The sequence below is a fragment of the Microcaecilia unicolor genome, chromosome 3, assembly GCF_901765095.1.
Source record: "Microcaecilia unicolor chromosome 3, aMicUni1.1, whole genome shotgun sequence".
Classification (NCBI taxonomy): domain Eukaryota; kingdom Metazoa; phylum Chordata; class Amphibia; order Gymnophiona; family Siphonopidae; genus Microcaecilia; species Microcaecilia unicolor.
The window spans coordinates 39876606-39897706 of NC_044033.1; the positions used below are offsets into that span (position 1 = coordinate 39876606).

The window sequence follows — 21101 nt, forward strand, 5'->3', positions numbered from 1 at the left end:
GTAGGAAAGCAAGCAGACAAATGTAGTAAAAAATGATCTCTGGTGAGTGTGCTTTACCTCCATAACCTAACCATATCCTAGGAGTGCCCTTTATTAATGTCATAGAATGCATCCACTGTGGTGATTTTTAGACATGTCAATTTCCCTTATAAAATTCACATTTACTGCGGTAAATGGCTTTGGGGGTGATTTCTCTAGGTAAATAAGAAAAGGAAAGCCAGTGATATACCAGTCAGTAAAGTCAAAAAAGTGCCAACCTTGTTTGGACCACTCCAAATTCTGGTGAGCTGGGTCGCACAGGTTTCATAGTTGGCTGGTTAGAGTCACTGAGTTTGATGTGCCTGACAACCTACCAAAGCCTTCTAATCTGTTTATTATAGATAAAACATGCACCCTTTGAAAAACAGACAACAGACATACCTGAAATGACAAAACGCATCTCTTAATTACTGCTTGTGGATTAGGGTTAGCACAAAAACGTCATTCTGTTCAATGGCAAAACAAAACAATGCTTCACCTTCGACATCTAGTCAGAATTAGAATCAGGTATACCAGTTTACGCATCCGAGTAACAAGACCTTGCTTCTTCTGTGCTGCCCACTTTTCCTTTATTTTCTTTCTTAGTCTTATCTTAGGCAAGTCTTTTACTAGCAAATACTGTACAAGAGCAGGGCATGGCGAGGACCTTCTGATACTAGTGAAATCCATGCTTAAACTTACATCAAAGCCAGGTAAGGTCTCGTCAGGATCACTCCATGTTCATAAACGGCATGGCAACATCGCAAACTATTCATTCCGACTGTAGTTTACTAGTAATAATTAAATTCATACCTGTAATGTTGACTGTAAATTCATCTTCAGAGTATGTAACTCGTTCCAGTTCAATACTATTATTAACTAATGCTTCACATCATCCATTCAAAACGCTACTGCATGGCTTTCACATTTAAGATTGCTGCTATTACCTTACCTTAATGGCATGTCCATGAAATTGGAAAACAATAAAAACATTTACCTACCTCACATAATCAGTGCAAACAGCTTTTAACACATTGCTATTACTGGTAACATACATACATTAGACATATGGAATTTATAAGCAAGAAAAGAATTGTTTAATACCTTTACTTTTACCTATGGATTTGATGAAATGGTTCCATGAAGAAAGCATTTGCAGACAAAAGAGAACAAAGAAGAGGAAATAACAATAACTATTACGACTATGTTGGTGCAATAGCAATAAAACAGGAGAAATCATAAAATACACACTTGATGGGGGTAACTCTATAATTGAACGTCTAGTAGAAGCTTATTTTAAAAAAAGGAATGTAGGCACTTATTTTATTTTTAATGCTAATGTAAAAAGAGAAAATATGTACCATAGAGCTAGCTTTTGTGCACTTAAGTCCCAGTGATATGCACGGGATTTGTAGAATTCTACACACTCCCCCAGATTTTAAATAGCGCGGCTGAAATTGCGTGCGCAAATCCGGCCATATTCTGGACTTGTGTGTGCAATTTAATTAGATAAGCCAATCAGTGCGGATAATTGCCGCTTAACAAGCAATTACCGGCACTAATTGTTATTGATTAGGATTTACACGCACAACTTGCCAGGTGTATTCTGTAAAAAGGTGCACGTAAATTTGAATGTGTGCTGCCAAAATGGGGTGTGGTCGAGGGCATGGATTGGGCGGGCTGAAAATGTACATGCAGGGTTATAGAATACACTTGCTCTGTGCTTAACATAGGTGCTGGTATTTACATCATATTTTATGTGCTGTAAATGCATGCACTTAGAGTTAGGCGTTGGCACAGCTGCTGGGCATATTCTATAAACTGTGTCTAATATTTTCGGAGCTGATTTTTCAGGCACTATATATAGAATCTAGTCCATTACAGGCTGGATTCTATAAATGATGTTCAAAAATGTGCACCAGAAAGGTTTGACGCCAAGCGTGATTCTCTAAAGGGTGCACGGCCTTTATAGAATCGTATTTAGTGCCAATTCCCCACACTTAAACGTTGGGCACCAGACTTATACCTGCTGATATATGGTGTAAATGCTGGCACCCAAGCTAGGCACACTGACCCAATATTCTATATCAATGTGCACAATTATTCAGAATGCTCCTGACACGCCCATGCCCCTCTCATGGCCACACCCCCTTTTGTGTTGTGCGCTACAGTATTTGGGCATTCAGCATTATAGAATAGCGAGCAGCCAATTGCACGCATATCTCAGGACTGCACCCGGATTTGGGCGCCATTCTCCCAATTCTATAAAAGGCACTAAAAATGTGCACTACTTAGATTCAATTAACAGATACGCATGTGAATTTAGATGCAGGATTTGCACTTGTCAGAAAAGGGGGTGCAGGAATGGGAGGGCCATGGGTGGATCGGGGCGGATCAGTGGTATGACTTTTTCAGTGCCAATATTTTAAGCAATATTTATAGACTCCCCTATGTAGAATCCGGGGATATGTGCATAAGTGAGGTACGTTCTGCAAGATGTACACATATTTACTGAATGGTGTTTATGTGCAATTTTGGCATTTACAGATGCATTATATGCAAATATATGCATGCATTTATTGTTATTCTAAGGAAATATGCAAGTAATTGGTGCATAACTATTAGCGTGTATTTATAGAATTACCCTCTTGAAGACAAATGAGAATGCGATCAGTATGGTCAAGCGACACATCTTTTTCCAGTGAGGTGCATGCAGAGGAGCTCAGACGTACCCATGCTTTCTTATGATGAATGATACGACATAAAGAAACAAAGAAAGGGATGTGAATACAGAAAACACTATCTTCCATAAGAGACACAACTCGCATTCCAGACGTTGGGAGCAGGTGCTTTCTGCATGTTTCCACTCAGCCATGCATCAGTGGAAAGAGACTCTCGGTACAAAATACGTCTGGTTTTCGTGACCTCCTGAATGTTCTCGTCCAACTTTTGCCTCAGTGGTAACAGGCACCCTTCCCCATCCCTGAACTGCACACTGCCTGACCGGTGCATGGATTACCACAATCAGCTCCGTGTCTACCTCATTTTGTTTCTGTTACGATTGCGCAGAAACGAAAACAAATAGGGAAAAAAAAACAAAAAGCTTAAGATGTGAAGCGGAAAATAAAGAATGTGCATAAAGTCGTGTGCTTATTTTGCAGCCAAAAGACACCTTACAAGCATTTGCCCATCATTTGCAGTGATGGATTGAAAGCAGCTACAGAGCAGGAACAAACAATGAAAGCAGAGTGGAAAAGGAACAGAGCCCATACCTTGGTCGCCCATCATCAGGTGCGCCAGACCTTGAAGGGAAACAAGAGCAAAGTCAGCAATGAACAAGGGAGCATGAGAAGGTGGTGCTGTCACAGTGACAGAAATGACTTGTGACAGGCATCTGTTTCCTATGAGATGTCTGTATCACACAGGGAAATACCAAAACAAAACAAAAATAAGAAGCATTTTGCAACCGTCGGTTGGAATGCTTTGGGGAGAGTATAATAGAACGGCAGTTGAAACACTGGGTAATCCCATATTGCGCTATTTCTTCCACGTAATAGTTTGTATGAGAAAAAAAAATAAGAAGAAAATGATTTTGTAGTCAAACCAATTCCTTAAATATGCCATTTCTCTTTTGTGCAATTTGATAATATCGCTTGAGACACATCTGGGAGAGGACGCACTTTCCTCCAGCTATTACGAAACATCAAATCTGCAGATGTGAACAATGGGCTGGGTCTGATCTTTTTCCCCTCCTTAAAAATGAGCACCAAATCATTAAATTAAAAAATAATTTTCTGTCACACTGAAATGAGAATGCAAAGATGCCTCAATCTCTGTGAGAAATACATGATAGAAATAAATATAGGCTCTAGAGTTGAAAAGTAATCTTACATGCACATGTAATAACAGATATCAGATTCTACAATAACAGACCTTTTTTTTTCTGAGATATCTTCAATACGGTATACATTAGTTTGCTCACAAAATACTCATTTTTCATGGATATTTCAACAGAATCCCACATCCCAGATGGCATGCCTAAAGTACTCATTGCTGCTTGGCAATTTTGTTTTCAAATACATTTTATAACAATGATCGCCCCATGTAATTGCATTTCTTGAGACTACAAGATCAGGAAACACAAGCAGTGAAAGCACATCACTCTTCAGCCAAAAGAAAAAAAAAAATGCATGCAGTTTCAGCCCAGAGAGTCTAATTCATGAGGAACCACAGTCAGTTCCTACTGTTTCCTATTCATTTGTATTTCCCATTTTGAAGAACCTTCTCCACCAGGAAAGGCCAGTCCTCCTGGCAGGTTCACTCTTATCTTGCATATTAAGCCTTCCCTAGACCAGGAATGCACACTATGCAGGAAAAAGCTTGAATTGGATTTCAGCTGTTTTAAACTACAAACATTTATGCAGGGCTGTGGAGTCCGTACACTAAACCTTTCACCCTGACTCAACTCTGACTCCCTACTGATATTAGGCTTTAAATCCAGCACAATTATTTATTTATAAATAAACTGGAGTTGGAATCGGCAAAACTGTACTGACTCCAAGTCCGCCCAAAACTGCTCTTCCAACTCTGACTGACTCCAAAGCCCTGCATTTATGGATTAAAGTACGGTAAACCCCCTACTTTACTAAAGTATAGGCTTACAGTAAAACACATTAAAGCATTTTGTAGTAATTTGTCTTTCACTGTGTGCTAATCATGTGTTATTTATTTATAATTTTGGGTGGATGGGGAATGTCATGGGTGGGGAATGGACATGGAAGCATTATCCAGCTAGCGCGTTAACATTAGCATGCGCTAACTGGATAATGATAACAATGCAAGAGCACTTAGCACCTTCTAAATAGGAGGTAGTACCTACTCTCATGTTAATATTTTTACAGGTCTCGTGCTAATGGAAAAGTTTGTGCGGGATCTGCAAAAATAAAAAAGCCATATTTTAGGGATGCATTAGAAATGGGCTTAGTGGGCCACTTTTAAGATATTTTATTTTACTACTGACTCGTGCTATTTTTGTACAGGCCCTATTTTATGCAATTTATCAGGTTAACAATAAAGTTTCACATCTTAACGGTAGCCCACATCGATAACTATGGCCTTTAGCCTATAAGTCTACTTCTCCATAGTTCTCCATGCTGTTGCAACTCATTATATCAGGGGTTTTTAAAAATCAATCCGAGGAGGATGTAGTTTGCGCAAAATACAACCTCTAGGCAGTGGTGTAGCAAGGGCAGGGTGGTGGGGGGTGGTCCTGTTATTTCCTGTTCCGGGGCAGGTTATTTCCTGTTCCGGGGCAGAGGGAGCAGGGAACCAGCGGAACCAACACCCCCCCAGCAGTGTGCACAAGGCAGGCAAGAATGCACTCGGGGGGGGGGGGGGGGGCTTGGGTGATGCGCTGAGGGGGGGTGTCATGCTGCACCCTGGGGTGGTGTGCCACTGCTTCTAGGTTATTAACAGGTGTAAATAGGTATGATCACATTACACAAGTTCTTGTCAATCTGCACTGGCTGCCAGTTTCCATGAGGATAACTTTTTTGAATCATAAGAGTGGCCTAGTGCTTAGGGTGGTGGACTTTGGTCCTGAGGAACTGAGTTTGATTCCCGGCACAGGCAGCTCCTTGTGACTCTGGGCAAGTCACTTAACCCTCTATTGCCTGCCGCATTGAGCCTGCCATGAGTGGGAAAGTGCGGCGTAGAAATGTTAAAAAAAAAAAAATCATGGGCCTGATATTCTGACAGGAAAGTTAGCCCATTTAACTCTCACAGTTGGCGCTGAGCCTGGATATTCAATGCCAGGCTGTTTCAAGAGACTAGCACTAAATATCCAGTTTACTTTTAGCTAGTTCAAACTTAATAGGGCAAGCCGATACTCAGCACTGACTGGTTAAGTTTGAACCAGCCAAAGATAGGCCTGGTATTCACGTGACCAAATATGGCCGCTAAACTCACCATGATCCTGGCCAGTTAAATGCTTTTGAATATCAGGGGGCTTATGTATCATGGAAAGTGTTCCATTCTTTTTTGTTAAATAGAATGACTGAACATTCTTTTTCTAGAGTGTTAGAGTCTTTGTTATATCTGCCCAATCTGATTAAGATTTGGTTGTCATCTGTGAAAAATAGTCCACTGAGCGATAAACCAGAAAGTACAGTATTTGGTAGTGGTCTGAAATATGCCGGTGGATAGGGATATTCATTTAAAATGACATGGGGACTATCAACAGCATTGTTCATGTCATTTTGTGCAATTTTTGTCCAAAATGACAGGAAAAAAATATGTTTTTATGTGTTGTTAATACTATGCACTATTCAGAAAAAGTGTACCCTCTTTCAAAGCACAACACATCCTTTACAAGAGAGTGCACTGTTGGTATTGCTCTTATAATGAACTTTAAAAAAAATGCATGCCCCAATAAACTACACAGGAAATGATATAGAGCAATAGTTTTTAGGCTGCATACTCCTAATGCTAAAAGAGGTAGGGTATGGGTGATAATGGATCTTGTACTGAGCAGTCAGGAAAAACTGGACCAGAAGAAAGTTGTAAAGAATAGATAAGCAATAAGATCATCAGAGATAGATAAAGATGATTAGTCTGAGAGGCTTTAGAGAAGAGGTGGATTTTAAGGAAGGACTTGAATTTGAGGAGGGACTGTTTCAATCGAAGGTGAGAAGGGAGGGAGTTCCAGAGTGAGGGACCAGGATAGCAGAAAGCGGTTTTAGAAACATAGAAACATGATGGCAGATAAAGACCATATGACCCATCTAGTCTGCCCATCCTCTGTAACCCCTAATTCTTCCTGTTCCTAAGCGATCCCACATGCTTATCCCATGCCTTTTTAAATTCTGGAACAGTCCTCGACTCCACCACCTCCACCTGGAGGCCATTCCACGCCTCCACCACCCTTTCTGTGAAATAATACTTCCTTAGGTTACTCCTAAGCCTATTCCCTCTTAACTTTGTCATATGCCCCCTCATTCCAGAGCTCTCCTTCATTTGGAAAAGGCTCTCTTCCTGTACATAAATGTCCTTGAGATATGTAAACGTGTCTATCATGTCTCCTCTCTTCCAGCTTATACATGTTGAGGTTCATAAGCCTGTCCCTATAAGTTTTGCATTCAAGACCGCTTACTAATTTCGTAGCCGCCCACTGGACTGACTCCATCCGGTTTATATCTTTCCATAGGTGCGGTCTCCAGAACTGCACGCAGTACTCCAAATGAGGCATCATCAGAAACTTATACAACGGCACTATCACCTTTTTCCTGCTGGTGTGGAACTGTGAGGAAGGATGGGTCAAGAGGTTTGAGAAGGAAAAATGGAGAGTGAATGGTAAAGCATAAGGGACCAGAAGATTGTTCAAGTAGGCAGGTGGAAGACAAGCTTTAAACATGAACAGAAGAATCTTGCAAGCCGAGAAGGGAAGTTAATGTTCAGCAAGGTCAAGAGAGGTAACATGATCAAAGTGACTGGCATGATGTAGAAGCCTGACAGCAGTGGACTGAATGAGTTGTAAATATTTGAGCAATGACAGGGGAAGGCCAGAATATAGAGTTACAATAATTCAAAAGAGAGATCAGTGGCTTAGCAAGGGTGGGGGGCAGTGGGGGCGGTCCGCCCCGGGTGCATGCCGCTGGGGGTGCCGCGCGCCTGTTGGCCGAGTCCGCTCATTCCCTCCCTACTGCTCCCTCTGCACAGAACAGGTTACTTCCTGTTCCTGGGCAGAGGGACCAGCAGGGAACGAGCGGACTCGGAGCCGACAGGCACGCGGCACCCCCCCCCCAATAGGTAAAAATGCACCCAGGGGGGAGGGTATAATTTCTCCGGGGGGGGGTAATTTTGCCGGGGGGGGTACACTGCACCCGGGGGGGGGAGCGCATCGGCAATCCGCCCCGGGTGTCAGGCAGCCTAGGAACGCCACTGAGAGAGATTACAAGAAGAAAAAGAGTGTACAGCAGAAGTGAGGAGAGGAGTGCACGGAGTAAACGTAGGTGATGTATTGCAAAGAATGCTGATCAAATAACTGAATCAAATTGTGGTTTAAAGGACATCTTAAGAGTCAAATGTCACACTGAGAATCTTAACTGTGTCACGTAAAGGGAGTGGGAGATTGTTTAGAGTAGGACAAGGGGAAGTGATGATGAGCAGACTAGGAAATTGGATAGCCTCACATTTGGAAGAGTTCAAGAATAAGTGATGGTTAACCCAGACCACTTACCTCCTATTTGCGGACCTGAATTAGCTCTCAGTATGGCCTACATGAATATTTATTTATTTAAAAACATTTATTCTGCCTAATCTAAAGTTCTTAGAGGACTACAAATAAACATACATATATCTCAAAATACTGATTAACAGGCAAAACATTTCTTCAAGGACATTCATTCGTGCATGGCCTGCAAAAAAAAAACCACTCCCCCAAAAGGTACTGCCAAAAATTTGCAGCCAAAATCCCAAGTTAAGGGGCCCTTTTACAAAGGTGTGGATGCATGTTTTTGGCACACACTGGACCCTTATTGTATAGCGTCTGGAAAAAAGGGATGTTTTAGTGGGCTGTAAAATGGACATGTGGCAAAATGAAAACCAGCGCATGTCCACTTTTGGCCTGAGACCTTACTGCCACCCATTGACTTAGAGGTAAGGTCTCAAACGCTACCCAGATGGTAAGTATGCAGTGCGTGCCGGCAGCCATTTACCGCTGGGTAGGCGCCCATCAGTAGAAAATAGAAAATATTTTCTATCAAATGTTTTCGGCATGCGCCAAATTGAGAGTTACTTCCTGGGGCATGTGATAGCCGAGCAGTAATGCTGATTTGGTGTGCATTGGATGTACGTAGGCCCTTACGCACCCTCAAGGAAAACCTCTATATAGAGAGTACTTTGAAATTCAAGGACAGATGAACATACTGAAGCATTATCAGTGGAATTTGAGTGCAGGCACCTGGAAGTAAAATATTTTCAGACAAATGGAGCTCTAGAAGAGATAATAATATCTCCATGGGGTAGACTCAGAAGCAACAACAGAAAATATTTCTTAAAAAATATCTTTATTTATGAACTTTAACATGAATATCCAAGCATAATCGCTTATACCAGAAATACAGACATTAAAATATGAAAAATGCTCAAGCTAAATAATAAGAAACCACAATACAACATCTCTTCCTTAGACAACCAAAGATGGGAAGTGGCTAGAAATATAGGAGATTCACAAAAGAAAAAAAAAGAGAATACAATAAGTAAAAAGCTTAACATGATTAATTCCATATATTATACATTTTAAAAAGTTCCTAATGGCAAAACCTCAGTAGAGATTCTTTTTAGGTACATAAGTACGTAAGTGCATGCCATACTGGAACAGATCGAAGGTCCATCAAGCCCAGTATCCTGTTTCCAACAGTGGCCAATCCAGGGCACAAGTACCCGGCAAGATATCAAAAAAGTACAATAGATTTTATGCTGCTTATCCTAGAAATAAGCAGTGGATTACCCCAATGATCTATGGACTTTTCCTTTAGGGAGCCATGCAAACCTTTTTTAAAAACCCGCTAAGCTAGCTGCTTTTACTACATTCTCTGGCAACAAATTCCAGAGTTTAATTACACATTGAGTGAAGGAAAGTTTTCTTTGATTCATTTTACATTTACCACATTTTAGCTTCATTGCGTGCTCCCTAGTTGGAGACAGGAAGGCGGTAGAACTAGAGGGCATGAATTGAGGTTGAAGGGGGGCAGACTCAGGACTAATATCAGGAAGTATTTTTTCATGGAGAGGGTGGTGGATATGTGGAATGCCCTCCCGCGGGAGGTGGTGGAGATGAAAACGGTAATGGAATTCAAACATCCATGGAATCTTAGTGGAGTTTAGGTGGCAACGCCGGTAATTGGGAAACAAAACGGGAGCTGGGCAGACTTTTACGATCTACGCCTTGATCGTGACTGAATAGATAGTGCTGGGCTGGAGTGTTTATTTTAAGGGGCTTTGACGTTAGCTTCAGAACTTAGTACAAGAACAGTACTGGGCAGACTTCTACGGTCTGTGCCCTGAGAATGGCAAGGACAAATCAAACTCAGGTATACATATAAAGTATCACATACCATGTAAAATGAGTTTATCTTGTTGGGCAGACAGGATGGGCCGTACAGGTCTTCATCTGCTGTCATTTACTATGTTACTATATTTTTGGAAAGAGTAAACAAGCGATTCACGTCTACCCCTTCCACTCCACTCATTATTTTATAGACCTCTATCATATTTACCCTCAGCCGTCTTTTCTCCAAGCTGAAGCTGAACTGTTCAGAAGCAAAAAATACACCCCTAAATAGCAAATCTGACATTTACATGGGTAGGCTAACAAGTAGGAAGCCCCAAGCTTCTTAACTTCATCTCTCATTGTGTTGACTTTGTAACATCTGGAAAAATCCAAATCATTTGACAACAAAATTGCGCTTGACTATTTTGAAAGTAAAGTCTCATGATAACATTTAAGTCCTGCTCAAAAATCAACAAGAAGTAATGTCCTTCAAATCAGAAAAAGATTCTTCCAAAATAGTAATCAAATCCTTAGTGTTATTATCTTTCCTTATTTTAGCTGTTCATTTTTAGAAGTACCAGGTTTACCCTCTGATTTATTAGGGGGCATCAGATAAATAATATATCTTAAGTTGGTGAATAGCTTTGAAAGGGAACTTCACATTTTCAATCAGGTATTTTTTAACAATTCCAGAGGAGATATTCCTATGACTTTATGGGAATTTAATAAATGCAAATTAAGTCTCCTATTATAGTTCTCTGATTGTTCAATTTTGTGGTAAATCACCATTTTATCTTTAACAATAAATAAATAAATGAGACAACTTCCTTAAGTTTTTTTACTTCAGTCTCAACTTGTTCCACTTTTCCTTCCATGTTCTTTTTAACCGCTTCTAAAGAAAGGGTCAAAGAATCAACTTTACTTATAAGAGCTGTCAACCCCTGAGCTGATTTTCCAACTGTTGAGTCCATCCTCTGCAGAAGTAAAAAAACAAGTGACATAAAATACTAACATGAGATAAGAGGAACTAGGGTAGAACTATATAATATGTACAGGAAAGAGGGGGCATGGGGAAAATAATAAGGTATGGAGTTCTGTTGGCTAGGTAGAAGCTACTTTATCAGCAGAAAACTAGGTGAAAGCATCCTGACAGAGAAAAGTATTTAACTCTGCTTTGAAAAGGGATAGTAAAGTAAATTTTCTAAGATGAGGTGGTAAAGAATTCCATAATTTTTGGCCTTGGAATGAAAACACAGTGTACCTACTATGTTCATGAAAAAGTTCTTGATATAATGGAATAGATAAAAGACTGAGTTGTGACAAGCTTAAAGTTCTAGTTTGAGTATAAGGAGAGATATCTCAGAAGATAGAGCGGTTCGGAAGCAGCAAGATTTTTGAAAATTAACAGAAGAATTTTTCAAAATAATGTGGTGGAAAATTGGGAGTCAATGAGTGGACATAAGGTAGGGAGTGACGTGGTCAAATTTCTGTAGATGATGGAGAACTCTGATGGCAGTAGTTTGGACTAATTGTAAGTGTTGTCGATCTTTGATCTGGAGATCTAAGTAGAGGGAATTGCAATAATATAATTGAGAGATGACCAAGGAATTAATCAGGATGTTCAAGGCCTGAGTGGTTAACAAAGGTTGAATAGATCAGATAAGACATAATCTAAAGAAGTATAGTTGCATTACTTTAGAAATTTGTTCGTGGAAAGAGAGGGAAGAGTTGAATGTAAACCCTAAATGCATGTGGATTGAGTTAACTTAACAGGAAAACCATTTAGGAGAATGGGAAAGGGTATAGATGCTAGTAGGAGCGAATAGGAGCATTTTGAATTTCTCAGAGTTAAGAACCAGTTTATTGTCAGACAGTCATGTAGTTACAAGCTTAAGTCAAGAGTTAAGTGAAGTAATGTCATTAGAATCTGACAGGTTGATGGGACATAGAATTTGGATGTCTTCGGTGTACATGAATATAGTCAGTTCTATAGATTGGGCCAAAGTGAGAAGGGGTGCCAAAAAGATATAGAAGAGTAAGGGGGAGAGAATGGAGCCTTGAGGGATACCAGAAGTGAATTGAAATGGTTTAGATTGTGTGTTAGCAGAATGAACTGTATATTGTCTATTTTCAAGTTAAGATTCAAGCCACTGATAGACTGTGTTAGTAATTCCCATGGAAAACAGCCAGGAAAGTAAAACAGAGTGATCAATAAAGTCAAAATCTGCAGAGAGGTCCAAAGATAGAAGCAGTATATAATGAGATTTATCCAGAAAATAACGAACAATATTTAGACAAATATTCAGTGAGATGGCCAGTGTACCATTTTAAACAAATAATTTATTGATGTAAAGTTGAGGAGTGTGGTAGCCGTGTTAGTCCACTCTTAAAGTTATCAATAGAAATCAAACAAAATAAAACATGGAAAAGAAAATAAGATGATACCTTTTTTATTGGACATAACTTAATACATTTCTTGATTAGCTTTCGAAGGTTGCCCTTCTTCGTCAGATCGGAAATAAGCAAATGTGCTAGCTGACAGTGTATATAAGTGAAAACATTCAAGCATTAGGTGCCAGTAGGGCTCCCACCCCTGTTGGTCAGCATTTTACAGGACCAGGACACTGTACCAGTGACTTCACAGTGAGAATCCTGAAAGGTAACTTTAAAACCATACAAGAACGTAAGACCTTTGAAGTCAGAATGATTGAATATTTTAACACCCAACAGAAAGGACTTAACAAGGATCTGGGGTTCCTAGCCCATTATAAACCATAAAGCTGTATTTCTCTGTTGATCACCCTCCCCTCATCTATCCACTCCTATCCTGTTAGAATATCAATGATATGCTTTGATGACCCCATGCATACCTCCTACCCACCCCCATCCTCCCACCCTGTCAGACTGTCATAGTAATGCTTGAATGTTTTCACTTATATACACTGTCAGCTAGCACATTTGCTTATTTCCGATCTGACGAAGAAGGGCAACCTTCGAAAGCTAATCAAGAAATGTATTAAGTTATGTCCAATAAAAAAGGTATCATCTTATTTTCTTTTCCATGTTTTATTTTGTTTGATTTCTATTGATAACTTCATGTAAAGTTAAATGAAGAAGATTCAGTGGACTTATTTGTTCAAGAGTGAATGCTGAGAATGCTGAAATAACTTTAATTACAACTTACCTGTTTACAGCTATGTCTGCTGTTTCAACCTTTAAACATATCCCTGTTTAACAAATCAGAACAGGTCTTCGTGGAAGAAAATCCTGGAGTAGGACCTCAGTCAGCTGATAAGATACATATAAGGCTCTTTTTACCATAGCTAGGGCACAAAGACTTACACCAGCTGAATCCTGGTGTACATCCTGGCATGTAAGTTGGGCACGCATCCCTGGAATTCTATATATAGCACTCTGTGTATATCTTTTGAGAATCCGCCTGACCCGCCCATGCTCGCCCATGGCCATGCCCCGTTTTGGGTTATACGCTATGGGATTTGGGTGCACAGGCTTATAGAATAGTATGCAGCCAGATGTTTATGTATATTAACATTTTTAATATACTGCCACTACTATGAAAGATCATAGCGGTTCACAAAAAAAATAAAATAAAAACAGAAAAGAACTCCATAATCTATAGGACACGACATTCATACAAGAGCAAACACACAAAAGCAGATAGCCAGCTGCACAGGCGACCAGTGGCCAGCAACCCGAACAAAAGGAACGTGAGGTGAAAAAACTAAAGCAAGAGGAAAAAAAGTGAGTTTTCAAAAGGACTTTGAAGTGAGAGAAGGACAGTTTAGAAAGCAACCCCCAACTGGTGCCAAGTAACATCAATAATTGATTGTCCGCATCCAAATACTGATGTTAATTGGCTCATTAATCAATTAAGTTGCATGAACTTCTCTGGATGACGCTCAAAATTGGGTGCAAAAGTTTGCGTGCCCTTTTTTGAATTCGGGGGAACGTGTATGTATACCAATATGCTGCCTGTTACTTGGTAACTGCACACATATGTCTGATAGCACGCAGTTTGCAGGTGGGCAAACACATGGATGGCATGCCACTGGAGTTGATTCTCGGTAGAATGTGGATGGGGCACACATTTACATGTGGAATTTAATTGTTAGAGCATTGTGGGAAAGATGTTTGAGGACAGACACTAGAATTGTTCTTATACACCGAACTCCAGGATATCCATCAGCCCAACAGGGAGATCTATATGTCACTTCACAAAATACAATGTAATGCACTATGCATCACTGCAACCCACTTTCATATCACAAAGAAAAGTGCTTTTGCATCAACTACCAGCAAAATAACTTAAAAATGTACTGTTAATTGCAATACGTTGCTCGTCACATTGAGCCTGAACTATTGGGATAATGTGGGATATAAATTAAATAAATAAAACAGACCTGCTGTTAGCAAATGTGACTCTTCCTCGGTCTTATTTATATAACTGATGCAGTTTAAGGGCATAATGTGGCAAACACATGAAAAAGTGTTTACATTATATTTATAAGTAGAAGCTGACTGTCTGTGAGAATGATATATATGCTATCCTGGAAAGAAACTGGTATTTTCTTTGAAAATAAGGGAAACTGCCCCAAATTCTAGAAAAACAAAATTGTGATTAAATAAAAACCTGAACAACCAGTTTCGCAGATTTTACTTTTCATAATTTTGTAAGAGTACAGTTGGGGGAGGTGGAAGGGACCATCTTATTTTCTGCTTATGCTGTGTCTAAGAAAAACTATGGAGTCCACAGCATAGAAATGTCAATAAGAAAACAAATAATGAGAAAGAGAATGGGTACTTTTATAAAGAACATAAGGGGCCCTTTCACTCAGTGGCGTACCAAGGGGGGGGGGGGCGGTGGGGGTGGTCCGCCCCGGGTGCACGCCGCTGGAGGGTGCTGCGGCACGCGCCTGCTGTGAGAGTTCGCTAACTTCTCTTGTTCGCTGCAGCTCCCTCTGCCCCGGAACAGGTTCCTTCCTGTTCTGGGGCAGAGGGAGCTGCAGCGAACGAGCAAAGTTAGTAAACTCGCAGCAGGTGCGCGCCGCAGCACCCCCCAGCGGCCGGGGGGGGGTCCGCGCTGCATCGGGGGGGGGGGGGCGCTGCACCCGGGGGGCGGGGCGCCGCCCCAGGTGTCCGCCCCCCTAGGAATGTCACTGCTTTCACTAAAGCTTTTCGCACGTGAGTGGAAATTCGTGAGTACTAAATATTATGCATCCTTTTTTATCGACAAGCACAGAAGAACAAAAAACCTCCGCACAGGTCAATATAAGCAGGCAAACACAGCGGAGGTGATACAAAGGATGATGTAGAAAAAATATCCAACGGACTCAAAGAGTTCACAGCAGGAGTTTTATTCAAAAATATGTAATGGACTCGATACGAATCGTGTTTCGGCTGCGAGGGCCCACCTCAGGAGTCCCTGTATAGTGTACAAGTCAAACTTCTGTACGCTCTATGGCGTCTGAAAGAAATGACCTAATATCTGTTGTAGTGAACACTAGAGCGCGCACTACTGAATTGGAGTAGAATGTAACAATCATAGGAGCACACTTCTTAGTTGGCACTTAGAGTAGCCCCTAAGTGTATAAAGGGCATTTGAAATTTTAGGGAACAGGAATCTATAGTCTGTAATATTTTAAGCTCTATTTCATGTGTTTTACCAGCAAGGACATGTACTTACCGTTTATTCCGGACAGATAATCATTGCGCTCAGTTTCCATGGTTCTTGTTTCCTTTTAAAGGTACTTTCAAACTAGACAGTCTTACCATTATTTTGACCTTTAACCCACACTGATTTCAGTTCCCTTTTTAAATTCCCATTCCAAAGTTCAGCTGTTTGCATTAATAATTTTAACAACAGTGACAAGGATACGAACGCAATAACAGATAAGAGAAAGACAGCACAGGCCACGCTGAAGGCTGCCTATAACAATTTGGGGTCCTGGTTTGGGCCTCACTTACTGAGGAGGAAAAATGGAGAATGGGTGGAGTCAACTGTTGCACTGGCCAACTTTTCTACAGTTCATGCATCATTGTTGTTAGGCACCCAAGGTACTGGATGTTGAGATATTTTATTCTCTCTTTCTTCCAGTATTTGACAACTCTTCTACCCTGGTCTTGGGTTTCTGTTATATTTGTTCAAGGGATCTGAGTTTGTCATAGTGGTATACTCCAGCTGACGGTGAAATGCAGGGTAGTACTAGCTGGTCAGCCAGGGTGTTTCAGGGTATTATCACACTGCTGTATGTGATTTTACTGGGATGTGATGGATGATCTGGGTTTATTTGGAGAAGGGCCTAATGGTTAGTGCAGCGGCATGAGAACTAGGGAAACCGGGTTTGATTCCCTTATGACTCTGGGAAAGCTACTTAATCCTCCATTGCCCCAGGTACAAAATAAGTGCCTGTATGTAATAAGTAAACTGCTTTGATTGTAACCACAGAAAGGCGGCATTATCAAGTCCTATCCCTTACCCTTACAGGTGTGCTACCTGGAGCATGGTGAAGGGTAGATGATATGAAATTTTGTTTTTGCTTGGGTCCATGTCTGTTGTTAAAATAATAGAATGGTAGCTTTAGATTCCTATATCAAACTTATGTTCTTTCTTGCTTGATTAATGTTTATTCTTTTCTAAAGGAAGGGTGAGTTGGGGGACACCACATAGTCAGGAATACCCAAGTTATTATGGGCCTTTTATAGAGCGTCGATAAGCCCAACACTGACTTACTGCTCACTATTCTGGGACTACCGCTGGCCCAACGTGGCTGACGGCAGTAGTTCCGGATCGAGTGTGCACCATTTCCGGGGGGGAAACAAACCCTGGAAATGATTAGCACGGCGGTAACCCAGTGGTAATTGGGCATCACCATGCACTGTCCAGTTACTGCCAGGTTACCGCGAGAGCCCTGACTTCCACCTCAATGGGCTCCCTGCTGCATGGCCACGCAGCAAGAGTTTTCTTATTGCACGGACATTTTGTTTTGGGGGCTTTTTACCGCAGCAGTAAAAAGGGCCCTGGTGCGCGGCAAAACGTCCCCCAACACTACCTCAGGCCCTTTTCCCTGCAGCTTGATAAAAGGATGCTTTAAAATGCTAAAATGAAATGTCATTTTCTTGCTGAAAATAAAATGCAGAGACAGCATGCATGCATTTATTCCTTTGATTAGGAAGAGTGATGACTTCAAGTAACTAAAATAAAATGGAGCAATGCTCAGTTTTCATTCAGAACACTGCAGGGTCTTAGCCCAATAGAAAGTTAAAGTCCATTGCCATAAGCAAAACATTTTTTTATCATGTGAATCAAAAAATCCATTCATTCCAAAATCAATTCTAATTCCACAGATTGTGTTCTGGGTGAAACATTATATGCCTTTCCCACACAACATGGGAAAGAAAGAATCTTAGGGGTTCTTTTACTAAGGTGCGCTGAAAAATGGCCTGCAGTAGTGTAGTCGCATGTTTTGGACGTGCGCAGAATTATTTTTCAGCGCACCTACAAAAACAAATGCCTTTTTAAAAATTTCTGCCGAAAATGGGCATGCGGCAAAATGCAAATTGCCGCCCATCCATTTTCAGCCTGAGACCTTACCGCCAGCCATTGACTTAGTGGCAAGGTCTTATGCAGTAACAAATGACCTTACATGCGTCAAATACCACTTGATGCGCGTAGCTGACGCGCGCCAGAAATAAGAAAATATTTTTCTTACGTGTGCAGCGGATGCACTCCAAAATTGAAATTACCGCAAAGGCCACACGGTAACCGGGCGGTAACTCCAATTTCGTGCACGTTAGGCACGCGTAGGCGCCTACGCAGCTTAGTAAAAGGGCCCCTTAGTAAACAAGGCACAAAATTGTGCAAAACCTCATTATCAACAACAACCAAAAAGTAACTTACCGTGTTTAATTACAGGTGTACCACTACAGCAGAGAGCAACAAAAGGGACAAAAGAGCTTAGAAAAAGAAAAGTTGAAAGCACCCACCTTCTACATAGTTGTCTTCTGAAAGCACATAATAGGGAAGGAGAGAAAAGGAGAAATATTCATTAAGCAGCATGCAGACTGGAACTTGCCATTGCATGTCTTCATCATGTAATGGCATCACACACAACATGCACGTTTTCCACTGCTACAATTCAAGGGGAAAATCAAACGTGCCAGGGATGCAGTGCTCCTTCTAGTCACCAGGGAATGGCAAAGCCTTGTCTGCAGTAAAAAAAACAATTAGAGGCTCTTTTGCAGCTTTGCTTGACAGGGATTCAAAGTCGTATTTCTTTACTACCACTTTTCACGTCTAACGTTGAGGATCTTTTCTTGAAAATAAAATCAAAAACTGGAGTGAAAACGTATTTATGCTACAAATTCCATAGCTTTATTCCTGTACCGACACATCTGATATTTCTCTAATGAACTGTGAACAGACATCACTGACAAATTTAAGTCTGGCAAAACACCCAGTGAAACTCTTCAAAATGAACTACTGCTCAATGCCCAACCCCTGACCTGCCTCCACTCAGAGCCCCCCCCCAAAAAAAAAAAATCAGTACAGGCATTTAAAACACTCAGGTTTTCTGTGGTCAACCACAATAGGCAGAAGGTGACCACAATCTCGGTCAGACTAGAGACCGTGCAAAGAGAAGTCTATTCTCTGCATGATTTCAGCGCTTTTTCAACACTAATTATTTTCTGTTCACAAGTATTTCATTTTGATTTTCTGAAATATTATTATGCTGTTAAATGAAATAGCATGTGGTAGCTAAATTGTCACATATGACAGCACTGTCCAGACGTTCTGTCCAGAAAGTTGATCAACAGTATATAAGAATGCCTAATGAATTAATCAATGAATAAAGTAAACAAATAAATAAATAAAGAGACAACCATCTAGCGTAAGGCAAGGATTTATCTCACTATTCCTTTTTGAACTGAAGATGCCATCTTATGAGTAACATGTGTCTTTTGTGGTATTTAAGTTTATTTCCCAATTTTCTTTAATCCATTTACTTTTTCTATAACTGGCTTGCACAATGAGAATTAATGGGTTGATATTTCACATTTTAACTTTATTTCATATATCACACAATAAAAATAAATATATATAACCGGCTTATACTATTAATAGAAAGTGAGTAACAATGTAGGGTGGCGAAGAATACAATCAAAGAGAGGGAATTATATATTACTCTAACAGACAACAGGAAGGAATGTATTGAAAAGAATACAAGACTGATCAGGAGGGGTTGCTGCCTAAAAGTACCACAACCATCAACCTAGAGAGCTGCACAAGAATGGGGATCATGAGAATTCAAGGGTATGGTTTCTAGGTTTGCTGGAATCCCCCAGGTACGACTTCCAGGTTTGATGGATTCCCGATGAGATGGAAGAAGTTGCTGTGGGTTTTCCATGATAGTCTACTCAAAATCTCTGGTGACGTCAGAGTGAGGCTTGGAATATACTGAGAAAGACTATTGGAGCACCAGAGTGAGGCTTGGAACACTCATTGTTTCTGTATGGACTTAAGAAATAACTACTTTTATTAAGAAATAACTGTTTTCCATTGGTTTTTAATATTTATGCACTCTAGAAACTAAAGGAAAGTTTGGGTGGGGTATTGAAGGAATTACCTGTGGATACTGGTGAAGATGGAGGAGATTAATTGTTAGGATGGATAGGGATGGAAAAGATCTTAGTGGGTACTGGTGGGTATAGGTTAGATTCCAGTGGGAACGGGTGGGCATGGGTGAGATTTCTATCCTCATGCAATTCTCTATACCAACCCAATGACAATGGAGAAGCCAAAAGGTATGGACTAGTTCAAAGGGAAAGCCTGCAGGGAGTAATAAGTTTTGAGAGCAGTTTTGAGCTTTTTTGAAGGAGGTCTCAGACCAGATTTCAAAGGGAAGTGCATTCCAAAGCATAGCCCTGTTCCCTCTTTAGTTAACGCAGATAAGAGGCAACCTGCAGTGATGTGGCCACATATTTTTTAAAGCTTGTTGTTCTGTGCTTTCATTAGCCCAGGAGCTCAAAATTCAGCTAGGATGTACTAGTTTTTTCTCCAGTCTTAGCCAGAGAGAAAAGAGAGAAGGATCTCTTTGCTGAGGACCTGTGAACAGTTATATTCGATAACGTGTGAACAACTATATGTCCTGATCTTCCCTGGTACTTTTTAGATAGTAAACAAATGTTTAGATAGTGTTACAATTGATCCATATTCAGTTACCTGTTATTATGTGCTGTTTTGTTTCATCTGTTTTTATGGTTCATGGTTCAATATTTTTTCATGACAATAAATATTTTTATTTTATTGCCTCTGCTTGTCTGGACTGACTAAGAATCCTGGTGGCTTGTATGTTGGGTCTGTGAGTGCTTTCTAGGAACTGTGGGACCACTGGGAGTGTGCCCCCAGTAACCTAGACACCTTGAGAGCGGGAGACTCGCCAAAGGCGGTTGGGACCCAATTGATGGGAGGAGGGTGTTTGTTAGTGTACAGCACAAGCAGAAGGTGCAGGTTGACCTGAGCTATGCTAAGAATAGACCCTCTAAATGGCCGCAGGGATAGCCTAGGCAAGTGGCTAGGCATATCGTGACAGCATTGTTATTAAATATGGGCCAGTGTACGTAAATCTATGTGCGAGGATTTACACCAACTTTTTGTTGGTGTAAATGGATGCACATAGATTTAGTCGCATGAACTACACCTAAGCATATTCTAAATACTGTGCATAGACTTATACACAGTATTTAGAATACGCTTTGGCGTGATTGACTAATGCATGTTAATTTTAGGCACCATATATAGAATCGGGCCCTTAGCACTATTCTAGAAAGAAAGCGGATCCTTTCTAGAATTGCGCTCAGTGCTTATCATTTTCAGTGTTGATTTTTATAGAATCTAGTCCTAATTGCCAGTACCAGAACTTAAATTAATGTCAACATGCTGGCTGAACATTTGGCCTTATTTATCACCAGAGCCTTCTCCTCAGGAAATTTTATAAGATCTACTTGAGTATAT

General features: G+C 40.7%; 1 protein-coding gene across 1 annotated transcript in view; it reads right to left on the bottom strand.

Moving 5' to 3' along the window:
* Window positions 1-21101, bottom strand: part of NRXN1 (neurexin 1) — a 2115739-nt gene that overhangs the window by 1877034 nt on the left and 217604 nt on the right. The window contains exons 3-5 of the mRNA XM_030195841.1: window positions 18074-18091; window positions 3291-3320; window positions 1123-1134 (exon numbers count right to left, since the gene is read on the bottom strand). Coding sequence (XP_030051701.1) covers window positions 1123-1134; window positions 3291-3320; window positions 18074-18091 — 60 coding nt within the window. The remainder of the gene's footprint in view (window positions 1-1122; window positions 1135-3290; window positions 3321-18073; window positions 18092-21101) is intronic.